Source organism: Melospiza georgiana, chromosome 12 (genome assembly GCF_028018845.1).
Source record: "Melospiza georgiana isolate bMelGeo1 chromosome 12, bMelGeo1.pri, whole genome shotgun sequence".
Lineage (NCBI taxonomy): Eukaryota > Metazoa > Chordata > Aves > Passeriformes > Passerellidae > Melospiza > Melospiza georgiana.
In genome coordinates this window covers 17,958,827-17,984,545 of record NC_080441.1, presented here as the reverse complement: position 1 = coordinate 17,984,545, position 25,719 = coordinate 17,958,827, and the positions used below count along the sequence as shown (strand labels likewise).

Here is a 25,719-nt window from a genome sequence, read left to right as displayed (position 1 = left end):
TTCTGAACAAAATAATGGGAACTTGCAGTGAGATGCAAATCACCTTGGGATAGAGTTTGCATTAGTTAATCAGGGTTAGTTTGCATTTGTTAATGAGGGTTTGTCCACCAGACTTACAACATATGCTCCAAGAGTAATTCCCACTATCCAACAACCTCTTCCTGTCTGAAATGAGGGGATTCTGAGAGCCAACCTGACATCACTTGTTGTATGTTCCTCCTCCTGAAGAATGCCTGTGTGGGGCTGATTTGTGTGGAACAAACAGGGGAAAGGACACTGGAAGAAGACTCAGAATCTCTCAGGCCCACATTAATATTCCTTCTCCATGTGCTCCCAACAGTGCCTTTATTTAACACTGTGCTTTGGTTTAACTCCTGGATTTCTGCTCTTTGTGCTTCATGCTCTATGTAAGAACACTTCTGATTCCAAGAAAAGAAATGATTTGTGTGGATAAACATTGCCAGAGACCATCATCCTTCACAAATCTTTCTGGTTTTATGGCATAGTAGTTTCATCAAATAAACAGCATCCTAAGGAAGCACTGAAAATGAAGCTTCTATTTCTTCCTTTGAAGCCATAAAGTTTGTAAGTCATGGTGAAAAAATTCCCTGTAGTATTTACTTCTCAAACCCAATACTAAACAGACATTCTTTAAATACAGACATGGGACACAAAAGGAGGTTTTTCTAAAATAGTCTATGGTCATTGTTCCTAGGGGAGAGAAGACACATAAAAAAAAAAAATTACTGCAACTTCAGCTGAACTTTGACTTCAATCTATTATTTAAAAGCACAAGTTGTTATATATGAAGCTGCTACAGCAAAGTACCTTTTCCAATTAAAAACACTTATTTTCTTGGTTTGTTAACACCTCAGAGCCTCATTATAAAGAGGTCACACAGGAAGTGATGCTTCATTTTACACTCAATTCAGCAAGTTATTGTACCACCTGCTTTGGAGCTTAATGCCACATCACATGTGTCCTTCTGGCACAAGGTCCATTGAAATGTCTGTAACTTTGGTTTGTTTATTAAATCAAAACCCAGCTTGCAGTAAATGGAGGTTTTTCAATTAAACACAAGACTGTGCTGAATGTGTTCCTGTTTGCTACACCTTGCCCTAACAGCTGAGTGTCACCACTGTCATGTTGAAGGTGACAGCTGACATCCTTGCAGACAAGTCAATGGGATTGATTTCACTTTCCAGCACACATTCTGCTTGTCCTTTGCTCTTTCATCCTTGAGAAATTTTCAAGACATTTTTATTGGAAAAACACTGAACACATGCAAGCCCTGAAGTGTCCAAAGCCAGGCTGGACAGGGCTTGGAGCAGCCTGGAGAGTGGGAGGTGTCCCTGCCCATGGCTTTAAGTCAGTCCCCTTTCAATCCAGCCCATTGTGTGGTTGGATGGCCTTTCCCACAGACAGGTCACCAGAGCAGCCATCTACCAAAACAACCTCAAGTGGAAATTAAAGCCCACAATGTAAATGCACAGCATCAGAACTATCATTTCCTCCAGTGCTCTCAGTTACAACACTCACCTTTTTGGTTTTCACACCACTTAAGGCAAACATCCAGAATTTAGCTGACAGTAAAATAATAAAGACCAGTATCTTATTAATACCCCTATATATAACTTTATTTCAGTTGTTTCAACACTTTCTTTTCATTGGTATGAATCTGTATAAAGACGAAGATCAGCAGAAAAAAATATCAGATCCTTAAGTACAGAACAATTTTCTCTTTTTCTATCATGTTTCTAAACAGATGCATTTTCAGTATTTAATCAATTACTTACCTTCCCTGCAATTTACTGCAATGTTCAAGACTAAATAAGAAAAAAGTATTTTGACAAAAATAGGAGAACAAAATTTTGTTTTATAACAATTTGTCTCTTATTTTTTTTCTCTAGCTTAGAATATGATTTACCTGCAGCTCCACATAAGATGGATAATGTGCTGAAGTAAGAGCACGCAGCAGTGATAAAACTGTAGCTCATAAAATGTTACTTTTGGAGGCAACAAAAATTTTCACTGTCGAGTCATCTGCATTTTTTCTGCAGTCTAGAAACTCCTGAAAAACAATAAAGATGATTCATGAGGGAAGTAGTTTCCTGGAAACGACAGACAGGGATACAGACCCATTTTTACCTCATGCAGGAGGAGGTGAGCTCATTCCTTAGAGTACCTGCAGGTCAGGAATTCTGATTTGTACACACACCAGAGCCAACACTTCATAGGAGCTACACTAATACTAAGAAGGATCAACCCCCCTCATATAATTTTTCACTCTTCTATTGCAATTAGAAACACCAATAGTTTTTGGATTATTTTCCATTTGCAGTAGGTGAGTAATTAAGTGTTTATTACCTCAATAATAGCTTACACCTGTGCGCTGATAGGGGCATTCCCCTGAAGTATTCTAAGAGATTTTTTTCCCCAAGTTCTGCTGTTCCTATGTGGATTTTCTTCTCTCTCACCACCCCATTACTGTGCACATAACTCACTTTCCAAACCCACCAACAAACCCCAAAACTCCGGAAAAACTCCACAACCCCCGCCCTCCGTCATCTTCACCTCAGGCGTCCCGGGGAGCGACACAGCGGGCAAAAACAGGAGGGGAAGAGTGGAAAGCGCTACCTGGCTGTTTTTATTAAAACCGTCACAGAAACACACCTGGAAAAGAGGTTAAAATAAAGGAGGATCAGCAGCTGCCCCCGCCTTCCCTCAGGAGCCGCCCCTCACGCACCTGAGGGGCGGGAAAGGGCGCGAGCGCACCTGAGGGAGGCGCGCGAACGAGTTATAAATGCAGTAATAACAGTACAGATATTCAGGCACCTTGTACGCCGAAGTTCAGGGGTGATGTGAGGGTATTTTGAGGGGTTTTTCGGGGAAAAAATGAAAATCCAGTGAGGTTTTTTCCCGGCTTCCTCATAAGCAGCAAATTAAAACTCCCCTGAGGAGCCGCTCGCGCACCTGAGGGGCGGGAAGGGGCGCGCGCGCACCTGAGGCGGGGGCGCTAGGAAGGGAAGGGAGGTCGGGGCAGTTATAAACTCTACTAACGATAATAGAGGTATTCCGCTTCCGTGTGCGCGAAAGGCTTAGAGCGAGTCTATGAACACAAGTTAAGAGTTCAACGAGGTTATTCCGCCTTCGCTGTAACCACCAACGCTAACTCCTCTCAGCAGCTCCCCGTGCCGGCTCGTTACCCGCCGCCCCGGAGCGGCGAGGGGCGCGCACCTGAGCGGCCAACACCGGCCGCAGGCTGCTCCCCACCGCCTCCGGGGAGCTCGCGCAGGGGGTGACGCGGGGAGCCTGGCCCCGACCGCGGCACCGTGCAGCCCGGCACGGTACGCGGCACGCTCCCCTCAGCGCTCCCGCGGGGCCGCGCTGCGCCTGCGCGCCGCCCTCCCGCCGCCGTGGCCGAGCGCGGCCCCGCCCCCCGCGCGCGCTGCGCAGGCGCGGCGGGAGGGCCGGCGATGAGCGTCCTGCTGCCCAATATGGCGGACTTCGACACGATCTACGAGCTGGAGGAGGAGGACGAGGAGGAGCAGGATGAGCCCGAGCCCGTGGTGCGGAGCCAGGAGCTGCCCCGGCCCCGCGACGCGCCCGATCCCGTAGCGGTACGGGGCGCCGGGCACATCACCGTGTAAGGAAGGAGCGGGGGCAGCGTGAGGGGCCGGTGTGGCGGGGCGGCGGAGCCGGGCGGGAGCGCCGGGAGGGGTGAGGGCAGCGGCAGCTCCGTGCCCCGGCCCTGTCGGCCCCAGGCTCCCGCCCCGCGGGGCCGAGAGCCGCAGCCCTGCGCCCCTGTCCCCTGTCTGTGAGGGGAACCTGGTGAACGTGGGCATTTTCCGGTAGCTCGAGGGAACCCCCAGGCAGCCGTGAATGAGCAGCCGGAGTTGGCTGTCGGTGCAGAGGCTGCAGCGCAGCCCTGGCAGCCCTCCCTGCTTGCTCCTCTTTATCCAAACAATTTGTTAGATAAAAAGCAAAGTCCAGGCGATGCGAGGACGAACAGCCTGTTCAGACCATCTCGCTGTGACCCTTGTGTGCCACAGCTGAGCCAGGGAGCCCCCACACTGCACTGCAGAGGAGGCTCCTGCCCGTGCTCTACTTTATCTGCCCCGAACTTAGTTGAGAGTTTGGTTTAGATTGAGTGTTTTTATCACTGGAACACAGCGTGAGCCAGAATGTTTGCTGCTCATTTAAACAGTTGAACAGAAGACGAGCAAGCTGTGTTTCCTTATATGTAATGTTTACTCGTAGGGATTTTCTTAGTATTCCTGCTCCAGCAAGCTGAAGAATTAAATAGAAGCAAGTGCATCCTTAACAAGTTGTTGGTTGTCATGTTAATTTTCACGGCAGGGAGGGAGGTATGGAAATTTATGTATTGTGCAGAGACCCACCGAGCTTGTGTTTGGACTGCATAAAATTGCCATTTCTCTCTGTAAGTAGGTGCAGTGTGCTGTAAGGCCCTGCAGCCCTCTGGCTGGGAAAGGCTCTGCCATGCTGGGGGAGTGGGGCTGGATCTGTGTCCTCAGGGCTGCCTTGAGCTGGTGCCAGTGGGGAGTTGCTCTGCTGCACCGCAGTGCATTTGCTCGTGCAGATGGAATTTCTTTGTGTCCTCACCCCAAAGAGCTGCTGGCCTGACTAAAGGACAGGTGGAACACAGGCAAAGATGCTCAGAATACCAAGTACCCATCTTAGGAGCTACCTGATTTGAAGTGCTGAACTGGAAAAAAGCATTACACACTCATCTGCTTTGCTTTCTGAGATGCTTTTTGTGTGTTAGTGATGTTACTTACAGGTCCTGCTTGGCTCCAGCATCTTTTTGGGATGGGCAGGAGCATCTCCAAGAACTAGGGATGTCTACATCACAAAAAGCACTCTTGTCAGTGAAGTGGAAATCCTTAGCTATGTGCCCTTGTTCCCATCCAACTTATTTTCCCTTTCTCCCACCCCTCTCAGTTTTCTTCCTGTAACAAGACCTACCTGCATGGTAGGAGGCAGCTTTTATCAGCTCATGCTGTATTTTAAAATCTCCTTATACTGATAAAAACAGTTCTTGGATGTTACCAATACAATGCAAGTAAACCCTGGGCACTGGAGTACATAATCCCAACCTCCTGTTAAATGGGAACTGGTTTGCTTCCCAAGGAGTTTGTGTGTTGGAACTCTGTCACTTTTTGATCACACAGAGGCTGCTGCTTTTGAAATCAGCCTGCTCCAGTTACTGAAGGGAGAGACGTCATCCAGGAAAACCTGGGGTTGTTTGCTAATGAAAATATCTGTCCTGGCAGGTCAGACTTTATTAAAAAAAAGAAAACCAGTTATCTTTATAAAGCCATTGTTTCCCTTGGATTTTTGTTTCAATTGTCTCCTGTTCCTCAGCTGACACTGGCCTTCTTGGATACTTTTGGTGTATAGAGAAGGGATAGTTCTCAAATTCCAGGGTCATCTGCTGCAGCTTTTCATGTCCAGTTCTCTTACAAAACTCCCAAGTTGGTAGATTCAAACACTCAGTTTCCTGCAAGAGACTTTTTATTCTTATGACCTTGTCAGTGAGCTGCTTGCTCTGACAGAGTAACTATTCTGCAGTATCCAACAGTACTAAATATAAATTTCAGGAGTTTTCTGAGGGTATTTGGCAGGATCTTGCTTTTCCCACTTTACTTTTGCTAGCCATTCTACCCCTGTGTGTGGTAAGAATGACCATGTAATGTGTATTTGTTTTATTTTAGTTAGAGAGGATGTGTGTAAAAATGGTTGGCAAAAATCAATGTTCATCTTGTCCAGGATTCTTTGAAAAAATTCTGTCATATTTATTGTTTTTGAAAGCTTTTGAATTTTAGCACAGATAAATTACTAGGTCCTTTTCTTCTGCAATTCCCTTTTGATGAGTTTTGAACCCCTTGTCTGCTGTTTCTGCCACAGTCAGTGTGGCTGCTTGGTGTATCCAAGGATCTGCACAGACATTTGTAGTGAGGACTGAGTCATGCCTAGCAAAGCAAAGGCAATAACTTCCAAAAACAGAGCAGTAAGCAAACTGTAACTTGCCTGTAGGGTTCTATTTATCTGCTATATTTTTTCCATATCATTAAGTCCATTTGGATGGATGGTAATGAGGTAATGAAATAGCAATTAAACATATTTTTGCCATTAGTATCCAGCTTGCTGCTGAAGTCTGCAAACCTCCTAGTCTGGGTGGAAGTTAACTTTTGGTGTTGTATCCTGTTTTCTGTAGGAGTGCCCCAGGGACCCACAGGTGCTGATGAAAAGTTTATTTTCATCAGCTGGGGAAGAGAGGGAAGAGCCAGTTGAGATAACATTTGAGTATTATCTGGTATTGTTCCACCTTCCATGTATTTAAAACAGCAAATGACCTCAGCCTTCCATTCATTACCAAAAATTTCATTTTCCAAAACATCATCCATGGGTAAGGATTCTTGGGTAGTTCTGTTGGCTCCACAGGAGAATGTTCTGAACTGGGGAATGTTAAATGTCCAAGGAGATTTCAGCTCAGGGCTCTTGAGGAATGTCATCTTTACCCTCTAAGGTTGGCCAAGGCTCAGCTGAGACCTCACAAAGAGCAGTGTGTGAGCTCCACTCTGCAGAGAGGTTAAACATGACCTGGATGAGGTGTGGGGAAGGGAGCTCTGCTCACAGGGGGTTGGAGAGCTTCACTGAACAGGTTTAACTTGTGCAGTCTAGTAAGGCTGATTGCTATCTATAAATACAGGAGTGGGAGAGCTGGGAATGAGGTGAGGTTTAAGTCAAATAAAATAAAAAGGCAAAGCACCTTGAAATATTTCTCTTGTAAATGTAAGAAAGTATTTCCAAACTCTTCCTGTTTCAGTTCTGGGGACAGAAAGCCTGAGCTCCTGCTTTGTAAACTGATAAACATTATCTTGTGTACCTGTTGCAGGTGGGGTTTGCAACTGGTGGTTCAAGATGTTCATTTCAGCCTTTACTGAGGGATTGATGCATTTCTCTTATTATAGCTCCCTGGGACAAGTTGTGTTCTCACCTCTCTGCAGATGGGGGAAATGAGGTGATGGGATTTGCCTGGTGCCATCCATGAAAACAGGGAAGGAGGGCCACAAGTGGCAAGTGAGGTCATCCTGGTTCTGCCTCCAGGAAACAGTGCCTGGCTCTGGGAGGTGCTTGTCATGCAGTGAGGAAAGTGCAACAGAGAACGTGGGTGACTGATCTGAATTGCTAAATGTTACACTTTGGGCAGCTTGCACTGAGGAGTCACAGAACTGGCCCAGAAATAAATCACCACCAGCTGCTGCTCTGAATGACTTAAGGAACAGCTACTGGAATTCATTATTGTCATTTTTAAATATACTGAATTTTAGAAGATTTCATAAATTTCAAAGATTTCATTTCCTGCTCATGCTAGATCACCAGTCTGTTGTAGGAAGTCTAATTAAGTTAATTACCTCTTGATCAATACTTTAGATTTTAACTTCTTTACATGGAAGGTTCTAATAACACTTCAGTACTTTCACAAAGTTGCCTTTCACAACAGTTATACAGTTATACACTTCAGTACTTTCACAACAGTTATACAGGTGTAAAGCTGTATAACTGTATAACATCCTGCTTCAATCTTTTTATTTTATTTGGTTGTTGGGTCACCCCCTTGCTCCATCTAAGAGGAGTTTAATGTTTCTAAGCCCTGTAGTAAATAATCACAGAATAGTCTGTAAAACTTCCAGAGATCTTTCAGAAAACTGTGCTGAAGGCCATCAGTGATTCTGACTAAATAAAGTGTTTAAAGTATAATTAAAACATAAAGTTATATTCTTTAGGCACTCACAGGTGTCAGTGGGAGTGATGCCATTCTGTAACTCAGGTTTCCTGGATGTGCTGCAGCTGAAGGGAGTGTTTTGGCAACTAATAAAAATGAATTATTTGGGGGTTTTAATATGTGTGTCCCAACATCAGCTTTGAAATTTAACCCAAAGCACATTGTGATCTTGCATTCCTAATCAGATTAATCAGAAAGCACTAATTTAACTTGTTCTTTATGGAAATTGGGGTGCAATGGGAATTTTCATGAGTATATTTGATCAGTGAGATAAAAGCCACAACCTGTGGCTTAGGAAGTGTTTGAACTCTGGATTGTTGAAGGTCAGAGGAGGGTTCTGAGGAGCAGCTGGGACATCTTTGCTCTTTTTTTTTCATTTCTTTTGCTGTATCCTAAACTCCTCCTGGCCACTGTAAGAATCAGTGTTGAGGACAAGATGGACCCTTGGCTGATTTAGTGGAATTGGTCTGTTAGATGGGTAGAGTAAATAATTCTTCAATTTTCCAGTAGTTCTTTTATTGTGTTGTCTGATTGCTCCTGCTTTGTGGTCATTCCAGGTTGTTCCATTGCTGATGCACAGAAAAGTCTGGGTTCCTCAAAGCAAGCTTGGGAATGTGCTTTATAATTTTAGTCTTTTTTTTTAAGACTGGGAAGACTACTTCATTGCTCTCCAAGCTTCCTTAAAACTAAATATATAACATTACAAAACCTGGAAGATTTCAGCTTGAAAAGGTACAAAATGTGGAGGCTGACTTACCAAAGTACAGAGAATGGAAATGTGCTATGTTAGTAACCTTTGTGCTTGCCTAAAATCTTACTGGCTTTACTGTTTGGGGATTTTTGTAATGTTTTGCACAAATATTGCTCTTTGCAAGAGGCTCTAATTTAAATTATTCATCAAAGGACTGGATTGAACTCCACCAGTGTTGTTGGCAAACATTTCAGTTACTGGGTTTCTAGAGCCAGCACAAGTTCTTCTGCTCTGCCTCTCTCTTCATTAAGGTTGATTTGATTTTTTGTTACCTGGGAGCAATTTCAGTTCTCAGTTTTGTGTATCTGGGGTATTACAGAGTGCACAGGAGTGTGTGTGAGATCTGGTGATGGGCACTGATGTCCAGGGAGGTTTGGGACCTTTAAGGTCCTTCCAACCCAAACCATCCCACAAGTCTGTGATATTTCAGCAATTCTGGTATTGTTTGGGACCAGTTTGGAGTATGGCAGGTGTCAGTTTGACTCAAAGCAAAGTTTGTTTCTTCAGTAACCCTAAAGTATTTGTGCTCTTTTTGGCAGTGATTCTTTCAGGTATTTTGGTTTTTTTCAACACATATACTCAGGAGATAGTTTAGCAGAGCTGATTTGATGTACAATATATTTAACTTTCATCAGACATGCAAGTTGTAGCTGAGGGCCAGCTGCTGCTGTATTTTGTTAAATTACTGAATTTTAAAGGTTCTGGAGTTTTGAATAAGTGGTAACAGGTTTACAAGCCAAATCCAGCTCCCTGGAGCTTTCACTGGTTATAAGGAAAACCTTTTGCTCAAACCCCAAAACACTTCAATGAAAAGTAGTCACAGTGGTACCCAAAACTTAATTTTCTTGAATTTCACAGTTGTTGTAAAAGTCTCCTTTGTGTAGGCTCTTATGAGGTACCTTAACTCAGCCCAAAGGAAGTTTTTAAAACCACATAGTTATAAATTTCTAAGATGATGATGAATGGGTTCCTTAAAACAAACTTCATCTGTTGCATGTGGAACAACTGCATGTGTAAGAAAGTAAAAGGGTTGTTGAACCTGGGATCTCACAGCTGGAGGGTTTTTTCTTACAGAAATCTAAGATTGAAACTTGCTGCCATCCAATTGGAACAGGAGTTTTGCATTCTGGAGGTACTGAAGTAAGGAGAGCTGTGTTTGTGTCTGAAATGGCTGAATGCACAGAGACCTTTGTTAACTGAGATCAAAGCCCATGAAATAATGCAAATGTAAGGGCAAAAAACATTAACAGTGGCTTCTTTTTAAAGTAAAAACTCCTATTACATTTTTTTTATTAAGGGAAACAAAGTAAGTTAGGTGGAATATATTTTGTTTGTCTCTTTTGTTTTCAAGGTTTGGCTTGAGCAACAAGTTTGATACAGAATTTCCTTCTGTTCTGACAGGGAAGGTAAGTGTGAGATTAAACTGTTCTTTTCAATGGGAGGAGCCAGTGCATCCGGTGGTTTCGGTGTTGGATCCCTGAGCATGAACTCAAAACTGTTCCCTGTGGCCTGTGTGACCCAGCTGCTCACTGCCCACCCTCAGTGCAGCTGGAAACAAGAAGGATTTGCAGTGATTGTTATCATTATTGACATTCCAAACACAGCAGAGCTCACCATGGATCCCACTGTTTTCCATGCAGACATGAAAGCAGCACTCACTTCACCTTGCTTTTGAAATACCTGGAGTTTGTGCTCCCTCCTGGCTGAATTAAATCTCTACAAACACTAGACCTCTCTTTTGAATATGCCTGACAAGCCTTGAGTTTGTTTAGACAAAGCTCTGGAAGTGAATCTGTTTTAGCTGAAGCTGTACAGAACAAAACATAGTGTTAAATCTACAAATTAAGGAGGATTTTAGTACATTTTCACAATTACCATTTAGTTCTGAAAATTAGTGGTGACAAGTCTCTTGCTTTCTCTGGAGTCCTGTCATCTTACTTAATGCAAGTGTAAGAAACAGTAATTTGTAGCTATTAATTCAATCTTAGCTAAATTCTTAGTTAATTTTAAATTATTTTTGTAATTATATTTTTTAATCTTTTAATTGCTTAATTCTTTTTCTCTTGATTTTTTTCCTTCCTGCTGTTTCACTCTCTAGTGCTTTGTTTTTGCTTTGATTTATATCCCCCTCATGTATCTTTTCCAGAATTTGGGAAGAAAAAAACTTTATTTGGCTCTTTCTACTTTGTCTCATGTCATCCCATAGAGCTGCACTCCCTCTGCAGCCCCTTGCAGAGGTTGAGTCATCCCAACAATCACCAAATGCAGCTGAGTGGCTGCTCCTGCTCCTGCCAGATCCAGCTGGGCTTTCTCCTCCTGCATTTTCACCCCAGAGCCCAGGGAATCAAACCCTTGTGCTGAGGCTGCCCAGCTGCTCTGCCAACAGCACCCTGAACAGCAGGTTCTGCCTGGAGTTTTGGGTGCTGAAATTCAGCCTGGGACTTGTAGGATCTCACTGAGCTCAGAAAGACAAATCCTGCTGATTCCAGTGAGGGCTGCTGACAGCACTTACATTTCACCACCTTGTCTGAGGCTTACTCTTTTCTGATCACTGAACAGCCACAATACATTTTGGAAAAAGCAATTTTGATGTTCTTTTGCTCAAGTTGTAGTTTATTATAAATAAGCCTGTGGAAAATGCCAGGCAAGAAACATTAAAACTAAATTTAATGATATAATTTCATCTCTTTCTGTCTCTCTGAAATATATTGTCTATACTTTTTAATACCAGCATCAGTGGCTGTCACATTTTCCACTTGACTGTCCTCCTGTTAAACAGACAGTGAACAAAAGCTTAATTTAAAGTTCACTTGAGTGCTTGGACTTAATTTAGCAAAGCCAGAAAAGAGGAAATTCTTCTGTTGGCATTTACCCTTCTTGTCCTGGGTGTAATCAGTGCTGCAGGAGTGGCATGGGCAGGGATTTGCTGTATGTGGGGATGCTCCTCTGCTGACAATCTGGATATTCTCTTGTCTTGTGGATTTGAGGGGCTTTCTGAGCAAGGAAATGAATTCCCTTTTGTCAGGGGGGAGCACCAATCTAACAAGATAGTAAACACATTTTTCTTCCTGCCTGCCACCACTGCCATGAAAGACATTAAAAACCACAGTTGTGGGTCTTTCAGTTTGTAATATTGCAAGAAATAAAGAATCTGCTTCTTCCTCTGCTTGAGGCAGTCAATCATCTTAATCTCTATTGGAAATGAAAATTCAGTCATTTTTTCAGTAAGTTTTTCTTCAAATACCCTGTTAAATAATTACAATAATGACAATCAGTGTCATACTCAACTGAGACCCTACATTAACATTCTTTGTGGTTAAAATGTAATTTTTTTGCTTTTTATGAAATCAAAATTTATGAATAACAGTAACTGTTAATATTTACAAATTGGGATTAAAATGTTTACTCTGAACTTGCATTGGTCCTCAGCTCCTCTAAGACAATGCCATAGTTTATTCATATTGCCTGTGTAACATTAGATTGAATGGCTTTGTGAATTGATATTAATAATAAATCCCATCTGCTAATGGAGTGTAAGAGATGAAGCCTTTAGATGGGCTTGATGGAGTTCTCAGTGGTGCTGGTTTTCTTTGGAATAAATACAGATGTAAAAGATGAAGGTTGGTAAAGCAGGATGAAAATCCTAATTAGAGAAAACTGCAGCTACACCTTTCTCCCAGAAGCACAAACTTTTGGGGTTTATGCCACATTCTTGTGTCAGTAATTTCCCTAAGCTTCCTGCCCTCAGCCCCTCCACCTCATGAAGGCAGCAAACCTTCTGATTTTCTTTTTCTGCAATCTGGAATCCCCCTCATTCCCCCATTTTCCCATCTCCCAGTTTTTCCAGAGCCTGCATAGCTGCTGTAGGTTAGCCTGGAGCTACATGCCTGTAATTACATCCTCAGTGTTTAATTGAGACTTCATTTGTTGCTTTCCTTGGGAGAGGTGGATGTGTACATTTGAGGGTAAAGCACAGACAATAAAATAATAAAGGAAAGGAAAATCCCAGGTGCATCAGATGTTTGGTGTGGCTCATTCAGCTGGATTAATATTTGTCTTGCAGGATGAGACACAAACTCACCTGGTTTGTAAATCCCAAGCCAGGCTGCTTTTCAGAGGAGCATTATAAGAAAAGATTTGACTACATTTAATACAGAGGCAATATTTAACTTCTAATAATGTAATTGGACCTTGGCCTAAATTGGAATGCTGGTTAAATTTAAATTCTGTGTGCTGCGGGTTTGCAGGATTATTAATTCTCTTAAAAAGCTTTTACCAAAATGTTCTCTGTGAAATGGAGCACAATAGCACCCACACTGCTCCAGGTGACCAGAAAGTGATGGAGGCAGTGATCCTGAAGGGGAAAAGTGGAATTTCCTGCTCTGATTTTGAAACAAAAGGGTCCTGCCCAGAGAGGAGTGTGCAGTGCAGGGCAGGGGGAGCCATAAACTGAGGGCTGGGCATTGTGCTGTGTGATTGATAGGGCTGCTGCTGATGATGATTGAAGGAGGAAGATCAGGCCTGCTGGGCCTTGCTGCCTCCCTTCCTGTGTTTGGAGATTCTCTGCATCCTGTTGTAAAATATTATGACACCCCCTCCTTTCCTTTTATGTTTTTTTTTTTGTTTTTTCCCTCCTCAAAGGAGCTGATGTCCCTTCCCAAGGTGTACAGCACAGCCAGGAGCAAAGTGCTTATCTCATTCTTTCAAGAGCCAGACACAAACTCTCCAAGAGATTTCCAGAATTCCTCAAAACTGAGCTTTCTTAGGGAGCTCTTTGTGCAGGAGGAGCTGTTAATTCTGTTTGTTTGAAATACATCAGCCCCTTCACAGACACCTTTCAAAAGCTGTACCTGCAAGAAGGCAGGAGTTCAAATTGTGTCAGAAAATCAACAGTTCTGTGCTGACTTTCATTTGGATTCCATTTCATTATTAGATTAGAACAGTTATTTGCAGGTATTTTGTTCTTAATCACTGTGTAACAATGCTTAACTGTCACTGAGCTGTAAACTGAGCAACAGAAATGTGATTTCTTCTGTTTATCACAACATGAGGCTTATCTTGCTGTCCAGTTCCTTTAGTTTCAGATGTGACATTGGTGACAGAAATATTTGTTGTGATTCCATTTCCTAAAGGCAGAAACAATCCAATAGTTGGGGTTAGTCAAAGGCATCTTAAATAATTTCATTTTATATTGTAGCCAAGTGATTCAGCTTTACATGAAAACATTTGGTGAGTTAGCAGGTAGTGCTGCTTTCATAATGCTATATTAAGGTAAAATCAGACCAAAACTCCTGAAATGGGAATTTTCTGGTGCTTAGTGGCATCCAAAGTTGGTTTCTAGTTTAGCCATTTGCTCTGCAGGAATGAGAGTACTTCAACTTTCATCTGAAAATGTGAACAGTGAGTCCCTAAAAATTATCACAGGAATAGGGAATCTCCCTGGGCTTTCTTCTCAGGTCCCAAATTTTTCTGCCATCTGTGATCTGAGAATCTGGTTGAGTTCTCTTCATGTTGGATGTTATCACTGATAAGGGTTGTTCTTGTTAAACTAAATTCTGGGCTGTGCCATTCCATTGTCTTGGGCAAGTTTGTTCAACTGCCTTTGGAGGCTGGGCTGTGTTGTTGTCAAAGTCCAGTCAACTTTGTGTCTGAAGGAAAAGGAAACATTCTCTTTCATTAGGAAGTCTCATTACAAAAGTATGAATGGGTTCTAGGAAAAAAAAAAAAAACTACTTATTTTTATATTTCACATCAACAGAATATAAAATTCTAAAAGATCTACCAAAGGAAGTGCCATTTGTAGATACCTAAATATGAGGCCCATGGAAACTTCCTTAGGAGGAGAGAATGCCAATTAATGGAGGAATCTCAGTTCACTTTGAGGCAGTGACTGCAGCAGCTGCCTGAGGTTACTGCCAACCACCAGCCCAGATGTTCTTTCCCACAAAACACTCTCCCACGTTGAAGATGAAATGGTTTTGCTCATGTGCATCTGGTATTTGTTATATCCCAGTACAAGATCTGGCACTGGCAAAGAAATCCATAAAACTTTGTTCCAGAGACATGCAAGTACAGGATAGTTTGCCACATTAAAATGGGATTTTTTTCATTGCAGATGTCTCAGTACAAAGGATCTCAGGGGATTTCTTTGACCATTTTCTTTTATTTTTTTTCCCCCTAAACTGCCTCTTGTAAAACAGACATTTTTTTTTAAGTTGCTCCATTTGTAGATGTAAAACAAAACAGTCTATTTAATGTGGGAGGGGGACAAAATAATTACTTTCTATGTATTTATTAATTCCTGCTGTAAAATAATCACAAATGAAGTTCTCATGTTTTTAACTGTAGGCCTGGCTGCTGTGCAAGGCCAGCTGCCCCCTGACTCTGTAGTGCCTGGTGACCTGAATGGCCAGGAAACAGATGTTGTATTTATTTACTCCCAATGCTTTAAAGAATTCATCTCAAAAGGCAGAGCAGCAGCATCAGGTCCTCTCCATTTCCTGCCCCGTGGCTTTGCCCCTGCTGAAAAGGATCTTTGTCATTAAATGAACTTTTGTTGGTGTTGCTGCCCTTGTTTGCAGAGCCAGATGAGCAGAGCTGGGCTGCCCTGGCTGGGGGTTGTGGGGCACAGCTTTGTGTGCAGGCTCACACTGGGGATTTGCATGCACATGGCAGGGAGGTAGGAAAAATGGGGTTTTAATTGTTCTGAGTTGTGCCTGCCTGGTCAGGTCTCATTGGTCCTGGGTTATTCTGCTTTGTGTATTTGATGCTGGACAGCATTAGAGTCAAGGGTGTCATCTTGGAGTCACTGCCTCAAATCCATGTTTGGCTTGTCAGATGGAGTGACTTGGGTTCTGTAGGGAGGTGAGGGATTTGGGGTGAGAAATGTGAGTTATTGGAGAAAAGAGTAGGTGAGAAATGCAGTTATTGGAGAAAAGAGCTTCTTTCTGATACAAAATGTGTGATTCCACTGTGACTCTGCAGTGGCAATACAGGTGTAAAATACTTATTCCTGAATTTCAAAAACTTTTTGAAATTCAGGAATTAGAATTTTATACCTGTATTGGTATAAAATTAGTATTTTATACCTAGTATTAGGTATAAGTGTACCTAGTATTAGGTATTAGTATTTTATACCTAGCTTTCAGTAAGCAGGTTTTATTCCTAACCCTGTACAAGGTGCATTGCTCTGCCTCCAATACAATCCAGTGGATTCCTTCCCAGGCTTCCCTATTTTAGGAACCAGCCATGAGGGAAGTTGTGGCTTCATTATGGGCCCCTTCAGGAAGTGATTTGTGGACAGAGCCTTCACCCAGGCCCAGTGTAGGCTTAGGTTGGTGTGACACTAATTTGGACAATCTTCTCCCTTTCTGTGGTACCTGGTTTTGCTCCAGTGCTCCCACACTCCCTTGGAAAGCAGACATCTATCATTGTTCCATGGTTTTGCTCAGTGCAGCCAGTGCATGTACTGCCCAGCTGTGTCCCACTTCTGATTTTGTCTGGGCCCATTGTGTTTTCAGGCCCATTTATTAATTTCTGGTGCAATAAATACAGATGAGCTGCTCATCTAAAAGATGTTTGGCTTTTGAACTCAGGTCTGTGCAGTGCACACACCAGAAATGAACTTGTGGCAGGAAAATGACTTTTCATGCTCACTGGGTGACCAGTGCTTTAGAAGATTGTGTCATTTCCTTTTCATTTGAACCTGTAGAGGCAATTAGTGAGAAAATTCACCTGTGCTGCTCTCCCTGAAGCTGAGCCCTCTGTTGCAGGTGGCCCCTGAGGAATTCAAGACCAGCATCAGCCGAGTGAACGCCTGCCTGAGGAAGAACCTCCCTGTCAATGTGAAGTGGCTGCTCTGTGGCTGCCTGTGCTGCTGCTGCACCCTGGGCTGCAGCCTCTGGCCTGTGGTCTGTCTTAACAAAAGAGTGAGTCCATCTTTCATCACATCTTATGGATTTTTAAATTATTGGTAGGGTTAAGTAACTTTTCATAATGTCTTCCCCATTTTAAAACCCTGGTTTGGTCTCACATTCAAAAGGTTATTCTGGTTTCCATCTTAGAAAATAGAAAAAAAATGAAATTACACCAAATTACCAGTTTTAAGAATAGCTGATCTCCTCTCAGTTCAAACAGAATGGAATATATGATACTCTAAATTTCCAGGATTTTTCAAGGTCTGAGAATTGAGTGTAGAACTGAACTTTCATGACCTTCAAAGAGTGGCAGAATGAGACTGAAAAATCACTTCTCCTCTTCACACCTCCATCCCCACTCCCTCCACCTCCCAAATAAATATTTTTCAAATTTAAAAATCACTTTTTTGTATGCAATAGGCACCATAGCATTTCAGAGTTGTGCTTTATTTGCTGTATTTTACTGTGGTGTTTCTGTTAGGAACAAGAACAAATTTATTTTCTAGACTTCCCCCCTAACAGAGTTGACCACTCCTGTAATCAGTCCTAAAGTAACAATTTTGGAAAGCACTTTAGTCAATTGCCTCTGTGGTTTATGTTTAGAATTGATTTATCACAGCAGTAAATATTGGAAATGCATTAATGTGGTAACTTACTGAAGTGCTCATCACTGAAGCTGCATCACTAAAAAGTTACAGGACTTGTTTTAGTTCATTTTAACTAAATTATTGCAGAGGTTTATGCCTGAGAGATACAAAAGGAGTATTTGCAGTTTTAAAGCCATTTTTAATATCCCTGTACCAGTGAAAATCTAAATAAATGCCCATTAATTATATGAAATTCTCAAGTCTGCAGAGAATATGCACCAGGTAGGGGAAATGATGGCACTTGCATAGGGGTGTGAGGGTGATAACAACCATGCAGTGATTAAAATTAAATGTATACCATGCAGGATCATCCCAGCTGTCTTTGTGTGACCTTCAAAATCACTGGAACTTGAGAAATTATCTCCTCTCCACACTCGTGGAAAGAGCAGGACATGAAGGACACATTTGGTAGCCAAGAGTTGAAAATAATTTGTTTTGAGCTGGAGTTTTGTGGTGAGAGTTTCTTCCAAGATCCACATCACAATTCCCTTAGCAAAATCTGGAAATCAAATGTATGGAAATGTGTGTTTTCAGCAGAACACCTGCAGTGAGTGCAGGATTTGGCCAGGAGACTTTGTTCTGTTGCCTGTGGGAGGTAAAAACACCAAATTCAAAAGGATTCTTACTAAGTAAATGAACTCTGGAAAAGCCACAGGCCTAAGTTGCACTTGATCTTAGAAATTTTTCCAGTGATTCCAAGTTAACAAAAAACCCATGAGTGTTTTCCTTTTTTGAAAAAAGGGGAGTGGGAGTGAAGTGATAAGACTTCCATGTATTTCTTCTTTGGCTTGTTCTACTTTTATAAAACTTAACTTATTATAAATTCACCTTAGCCAGAAATGCAGCAGTGAGATCCTGCTGGATGAGAGCAGCTGCTGAACCATTTCTGATCCACTTCTGACTTCCTTTCTAGACTAGAAGATCAATTCAGAAGTTATTAGAATGGGAAAATAACAGACTATATCATAAGGTAAGAAAAGAGTGCTTGGTTTTTTCAGCTTTAAGAGTATGGGCAATGAAGGATGTTACAATCTTGTCCTAATTCCTTACTTTATACTGTAAATATATAAATCCTAATCAATAATAAATAGATAGATAATAGATGCTAATAATTCAGTATTGCTAATGCTTGTTGCATTACCCATCCAAACAAGGCTGTGCTAATCCTTTGTTAATTATTTCCTTAGCTTGGTTTGCACTGGAAGCTGAGTAAAAGGAAATGTGAAACTAGCAATATGATGGAATATGTGAGTATTGCTTGTTATTTATTGCTATTCAACAGAACTATGATTTAATAGAGAAAACCCTTCACTTAGTGGTGACCCTGTGCAAAAAGCTCTCCCAGCCAAATGTGCAGTTTGTCTGTAATTTGGAATGAGGGAGACCCACTGGGACTTTCTGCATTGGGGTGATTCCCACACCAGCACCAGTCCATAGCTCCTTAACACCTATCCTCCTTTTCCAGTGCTGTTCATATCCCCTTTAATTCAAATAATTTTGCAGAAATATTACATCTTTACAGCAATGTGGTTTTTTTGGTTGGACCTTTTCTTTTGTGTTTTTGTTTTTGGTTTGTTTTGGTGGGGTTTTTTTCTGCCAGCTTTAAATTTCACATGGTTTTAAACAAGACAGACCTTGTAGGAAAGCAGAATTTCAAATATTTCTGTGGTTCTACCACTCCCCTATCCCCTATCCCCTTTAACATTGAAGATTGTGTAAGCTTTAGGGAAAGGGATCCACCCCAAAAAAAGCCAAGCACCAGAATCCCTCTATTTCAGAATGACTGCAGTCTCTGCTTTGTTACCCTGGGGAACATTCCCTCCTCACTGACTATCTCAGATATATTTAGTCTTATGAATTAGCAAATGTTCATGCAAATTGTGCTGAAGCTTTGAACTTTTTGGTTACTGTCTTCTGTTCTTGTCTTTTTCCCTTCTTCAACAGGTAATATTAATAGAGTTCTTACCAAAATACCCCATATTTCGACCTGACTGAGGAACAACATTGGTCTTTCATGTTACCTGTCATTTTCTACCCTTAGTGCCTTGTAGATGATTTTGGAAAGAAGATGGTCTACTTTGCTGTGACTTAAAAATGTTCTTCAGTAGAAATCTTCCTTGCTGTTACTTTCTTTTGTTAAGAAGAGAACAATTTGCACATTTTTTTATGTTAAACGAGGCTTCTATGTTGCACTCTGAATTTTTAACATTACCAATAACTGATAGAGTTGCCACTAGGGATCTTAACATCAGTGCTGCTTAAACTTGTTCTGAGCATGCTGCCTTATTAATTTCTCTCTTTGCTGTCCTCCAATGTGCATCCTAAAGCTGTGTCATCCTATATTTCATCCTAAGTGTTGCAATCCTAGAAACCCTCAGTAGGAATGTCCAGGTAAACTCCAGTAGTAATGATTTTAGTAGAACCTGCTTGCATAGGACTTGCAATCAACAGCACTGGTTTTGTCCTGCACTTTGCAAAATCATCATTTACATTTAGGGGGTTCTTTAGTTTACCCACTATGGATTTGTAAATATTGACTCTTTGCATAATGTAAAGTGTGGTATGCCAAGGTTTACAGAATGTATTATAGCTCTTATTCTATTGCCAACATCCCCAGCATCTGTTCCATGTGCTCGTTCCCCTGGGATTGTACAGCCCCACCCACACTGGTTTTATGGGAAAGCCATAAAGAGTTTGTACATATGTCAGATGTGTAGGGCTCAGTTGCACTTTGTTTAGTAAATGGATGAAAAATGCATAGCATTTCTGTCTTTATTTTGAAAAGTATTTCAGCTGGTGTTTGCAGCACCTGAAATACAAAGCTGAAATCTTCACCTCTGCAGAAGCTGCATTTGTGGGGTAGATGGCAGCTGTTGTTAACAAAATACCCTAAAGTCTCTTTTGAAGTGAGGAATATATGGATGTTAAGTTCTATTTTGTTTTGAAGTCAGGAGAAATTAGCTTCAAATCGGAGATCTTCGTTCCAGAAGAGAAAAATCAGAAACAGCCAAATCCAAGCTGAAGCAGCACCTTTGTTACTGGGGTGGTTGCACTTCAGCATTTTCACAGTTTAGTGACATGAAGTCCCTTCCAGTGGAAAGAGGTTTTATCTCAGTCAAAGTGGAGATTCCAAACATGCCGAGGGGAGCAAGTGCAGCAGTTGAAAGGGCTCCTGAATATGTTTGGGCAGTCAGGCACTGTCTGGGGAGCCAGGAGAGCCTTGTGGAATTCAGTATTATTTTGGATTCTTCCCTGTTTGCCTGATCTCAGGAAGGGAAGTCACTGTAGAAAAACTTCCTCTAATGGCTGATCTAAGCAAGAGCACTTGATAAAAGAAAGCAAATGGAAATTGTTGCAAGTCCCTTGCCTTTCCTAACTAGAAATAACAAAGCCCAGCAGATAACTGAGCATCTGCAAGTTGTGGTGGATTTCATTACCAGTGTCCAGGCATTTCTTTGCAGCATCTTGACTCCCTGCAACATCATCCCAAGTTGCTTTTTAGTTTCAGGGTGACTTGGGGTTTCCTCTGAATGTATTTGCATCTCTCCAGTTTGCAATATGCTATTAAAATACAGTATTTGTCAGACCATTGCATCCTAATACCTGTAGTAGGTCAGATTTCTTGTACACAGTGTTTACAGAAGGCCAGTTTTATGCAAGTTGTTACTCAAAGGGAAGTTTGTGCTGTTTCCTGTCCCAGACTGATGGTTCAGTTTGAAATCTGCACATTTCATGCAGAAACTTTGTTTGACTGGTAGATTGGTGACAACGAAATGTGTAATTGCATTTGTAACATGAATAAAAACCTCCTGTGTTGTTTGAATTATCATTAGCTACACCTTGCAACTGAGATTTCCATTGCAGAACCAAGCAAAGCGTTGTCTCCAATTTATTTCTGTTTTTTGGGGATGAGTGTTAACTGGAAGCAGAGAAAATAATGGCAGAAAAGGCAGAGTAAACCAAAACTGAAATGGCACACTCAGTTCTTTCTTCGGGTTTTACTGACAAATGAGTTTCTGGAGTAATTAACAGAACAATGGAAAGTTCTGTCAGAACTTTGTTGTGCAAAATACTCAAGAAATCTCAGCAGGTTCTGATTTTCTTCTTCATGCAACTCTGTTTTCTCCCTGTACTTGCCCAAAGGGGAGAACAGGCACTTCCCATGGAACCACAGAATGGGTTGGGTGGAAGGGACCCCAAAGCTCCTCTCATTCCACCCCTCCTTCCACCAGCCCAGGTTGCTCAGACCTCCATCCAAACTGGCCTTGAACACTTAAGCACATGATATTAATTTGTAAAGTTTACATTTTAATTACATAAATCCTATACATTTTAATTTGTCCTTAATTATTACTTGTGCAGTCTTCAAACCATGAATGGGTCTTGTCTTTGTGTTTTAATTGACATTTAATTATGTGGCCATAACATAAAGAACCAGAGCCAAACCTGTCATTTACAGTAAGCTCCATGTTTTAATGAGTAGATAAATTTGCATTAAAATGCAAAACCAGCAGCAGTATTATATTTGCATGTGAAAGACACAGGATTCACAGCTCACTGGAAGGTGAGGGCAGCTGGCAGTACTGCTGTGAACTCTACCCAGGTTCTTTTTGCTTGGCCTGGCCTGTAATACCAAAACATCACAGGTAATTCTGTCTCCCAGGACTGGAAATCTCATTTTTGACAGTAAATGATCAGCATGAGTTGGTGAAGTGTTCATGGAGGGTATCTGTCAGAATTTGTAGCCATGTAACAGATGAAAGTCAGCAGAGTGAGTGGAAGTGGTAAAGAAAGTGCCTTGGCTGGTTCCAACCATTGTGCAGAGAAGGAGAAAAGGGAATTCACTGGTCCCTCTCAGGAGTGGGAGTTTGCAGTAGATTTCTAAAAGCAGCTACTGTCTACCAAATCAGTGTTTATTTCTTCACATCAACATGTTGACACTAATTTTGTTTCTAGATTTTATCCAGGAAATCTTTGGGTTTGTATGTAGAAAGTTTAGTATCTGGAGAGTACTGGAGTGCAGAACTCTGGCAGAGCATCAAAGCTCCTCCTCAGTGATTCCCCACCTGCCCAAAGGTGTTTTCCCAGAGGTGGAACACACAAGTGTTCAAACATGCACACCCAACTTTAGGGAGTGTGGGTTCAGTTGTAAATGGGTGACTTTTAAACAGAGAAAAAAATTTATTAAATCTGGTGTGGTTTTGATAAATACAAAAAAAAAAGTTCCTATGCTTTTCTTATAGGTACAAAACTCCATATGCAAAACCATAAATTAATGTTTATTATTGTCCCACTGACAGTTTACTACATTTTCTTGTCAACACACTACCATTGGAGCAATAAAAATGTCCAGCTATTACCATTCACCATCAATTATTTATCACTTTAGTAAGCAATGTTATGTGATTCTTCTGCCATTCTTTTGTTTTCTGCTTTTGGTGTTCTTACAGTGTTGTAACATACTTGTATTGCTTCTGAAAAGTGGTTTTGTTTAAGCTGTATGAAACTGTGTTCTTAACACTTTTATTCTGTTTACAAGTGAACAGCCACTTTTTTAACAGGACCTCACGTCTGGAGAGTTTTCTCTCTATTTTTTATTTTAAATGAAAATAAAATTCTAACTGAGCTTGCTTTCTATAATTTACTGCACTGGCTTGTGCCATTGAAAGAAGCTGGAAGTCAGACATGCTTCATCACTTTGAGACATTTTTCTTTAATTAAATTCAAAGATGAAAACCTTGAGTAGTGCAATGTGTTTATGGAAAAAAACCTCTGAAATTCTCTGTCTTTCTCTGTAGAGGTGTTTTAGTGGGATGGCAGCAGTGCTGGGGTGTGTCTAAATGAGACACACCTGACACAGCCAGGCCAGGACCTTGGCTCATTCAAACAAGGCTTGGAAAGCACAGGAGGGATTTCCAAAGATGAGAAGTGAAGCATGATCATCAATCTGATTTTCCTGGTGCTCCACCTCCCTGCCAGGTCAGTGGTGGAGTTCCCATCCCTGGAAGTGTTGGAAAATGTGGATGTGGCCCTGGAGGACGTGGTTTAGTGGTGATCAGGGTGTTGCACTTGGTGATCTCCAAAGTCTTTGCCAGCTTTAACAATTCCATTATTTTCTGCTGGGCTGACAGACCCTCCCTGGTAAGGGAGGAAGGAATCCCTGCAGCATTCCCCTCCAAAAGCAGAAAGGTTTTCTCCCACCTGCTAGGGAGCCAGCCTGAGCAGGGATGGGGAGTGAGGGTGAACAGTTCCTGGCTCCCAGAGGGGTTTGTGCCCAGCACAGCAGCCCTTTGTGTGTGTGAGCAGCCTGCCTTTGGAGCTGTGACAGCAGGACTGCAAACTAAAGCCTTTGGCTCATCCCTGAGGGGAAAGCACACATTCCTGAATGGGGCACGTGCAGTGTTTGTGTTGGAAGTGGTTCTGGGCAAAGCCAGGGCTGCTGGAGCATGGAGCTGATCCTGGATGTTGGCTGAGAAAGCAGGGAATGTTTCTGGGGTGTTCAGCCAAAAGGAGGATGAGGGGCTGAGTCAGGAGTTACTCCCCTGGGAGCTTTAGGAGATGGAATTGCCCAGACTGAGCAGCAAAGGCCTGTGCTGAGGATATTTGGGATTTGGCCCTGGCTCTGTGGAAGGCAGTCTCAGACCTGTTGGTGGAGCAGCTTGCTGTGCTGTCTGTGCCAGTGTATTTATAATGCTGTGTCTGTCATCACTTGAACTGTTCTAGCTGAGTTTATTTTTTTAGTGAAGCTTGGAGAGACTTCAACCCTTCATTTCTAAGACCAAATTAAATGTTAGCCTCCTCTCAAAAGCAGAGTTCTGTTTCTGTTCATCCTGTTTGCATTTATTTGAATTAATTTTCCTTAAATAGGAGTGACCAGGAACAATATTCCAGTAAGTGGCTCATGGCCAAGAAGGCACCAGGTATTTATTTCAGTGTTGATAGTTCCCTCTCTTGTGTGAAAAGAATGTGATCCATTAAATTTAAAGGGTCACATTTGTCTCCTTAGTGGCTGTATTGCATTTCTGATCCATGGCTGTTCTGTGATAAATCTGGGGCTATTTCTCTTCAGCCACTTGTAGTTTATACAAGTTCCCTGCAGACACTCATCAGTCCAGACTCAGCATCTGACACTTTGTACTGGTGAATCTCTCAATATTTCCATTACTGTGTCCTCCCAGTCCTCCAATTCTCCTTGTATTTGTGCTCCCAGTCTTCCTGTGAGAAGTGTTTGTCACAGGCTGATTCAGTCTGCAAAATTAACACGAATGAGTTTACTAAATAGATTAGTTCCCAGATAGATGCCTGAATTTTGCTTATGATTTTCTAAATGCCCTTTTACTTACTTAGTCCCTGACCTGCTTTAAATATTTCTGTTGTTTCTACATCTGACTGAATCAGTAATTTCCTTGTTGTGGTTTATCTGGGAGATGGAATCTACCTGGACTTGGTTGATTTACATCTGGTTATTTGATAAACATGCAAACAGCAGATTTGGGTCTGGGCTAACCTGCTGAATTCTACATTTTCCCTAATCACTGAATGTGTTTAGGTAATGATCCTTCCAATATATTCACATTTTATTTCACAGTCTTTATGTAAACCTTATTATCTATAGTAGCCTTTCTTGAGCAGTAAATTAAAATTTCTACAGGAACTAGGTTTGTATTTTTGTATTCAGTGATAAACATAACCTGAGATTTTGGCTAGAAAAGAAACACTTCTTCACAACAGCGCTGGTCCCATGGGATAGGTAATAAAATTGGAAAGAGGAATTACAGTAGCTCTCAGATAAATAAGAATTTAAAATTAAAAGGCAAATATTAATCAAAAGGTGATGACTGATGTGTATTTACTGTAAATTATATGGTGTGCAAGCCTGGAGGGGTAACTGAAAACTACTGGTTCTCCAGAGTTTCCACAGTGACCTCCTTGGACATTTTTGACCGTGAAGTGCCTGAACAGAGCAGCAAAAGGAATTTTGGGTTTTGCTGTAAATGGAAAAGAGTGGAAAATGGAAAGGCACTGCTGAGGCCTGGAGGTGAGCAGCACTTTCCCACCTCTGCAGAGTTAACCTGGCTCCATCGGTGTAACCAGAGATCTCACTGGTACAACCAGGGGTTCTCATCACTATAACCAGGGGTCTCATCAACCCACGGTGATTTTTGGATGTCCAGTTCCAGTTCCCACGGTGAGTATTCATTCAGCATTCCCACTGTAGGGTCCAGCAGGGCACAAGGAGCAGGAATGCACCTCAGCCCCACCGGAACTGCAGGGGAGCACTTCAATCCGGAATTTCTCTGGAGCTGTTTAGTGCATGGAAAAGGTAACTTGCGCTTCAGGATTCTGCATGGTTTTTGTAAGAATTACTGCTGAAAATCAGCTTGCTCTAAGTTTCCCTGTGATGCTGATGGAGGTAAGGACTCCGGGAGAGGGGAGGGGGATGCTCAGACAGCAGCTCCCCGGTGGAGCTGCAGAAGGAGCCTCAGGCGCTGCATCTCCAGGCCCTGAAGTTCAGCATTCACCGAGGAGCTGCACAGCCGGACCTGGAAGGTGCAAACCGCACCCAGACGGACCCGAATGTGTCCGCAGCCGCTC

At 42.1% G+C, this 25,719-nt stretch overlaps 1 protein-coding gene across 1 annotated transcript; it reads left to right on the top strand.

Moving 5' to 3' along the window:
- The first annotated feature begins 3,476 nt into the window (after window positions 1-3,476).
- Window positions 3,477-21,466, top strand: LOC131088645 (cysteine-rich hydrophobic domain-containing protein 2-like). The gene is made up of 6 exons (XM_058032875.1): window positions 3,477-3,646; window positions 9,913-9,967; window positions 16,334-16,489; window positions 18,038-18,094; window positions 18,312-18,371; window positions 19,069-21,466. Exons 1-6 carry the CDS (start codon window positions 3,477-3,479, stop codon window positions 19,117-19,119), a joined length of 549 nt encoding a protein of 182 aa, XP_057888858.1. The 3' UTR covers window positions 19,120-21,466.
- The last annotated feature ends 4,253 nt before the right edge of the window (window positions 21,467-25,719 follow it).

Coding starts and splice junctions, on each gene's coding strand:
- LOC131088645 (XM_058032875.1), top strand. CDS start 3,477: ATGAGCGTCCTGCTGCCCAATATGGCGGACTTCGACACGATCTACGAG. Junction 9,968..16,333: donor CTTCTGTTCTGACAGGGAAG/GTAAGTGTGAGA, acceptor CCTCTGTTGCAG/GTGGCCCCTGAGGAATTCAA. Junction 18,095..18,311: donor ATAACAGACTATATCATAAG/GTAAGAAAAGAG, acceptor TTATTTCCTTAG/CTTGGTTTGCACTGGAAGCT.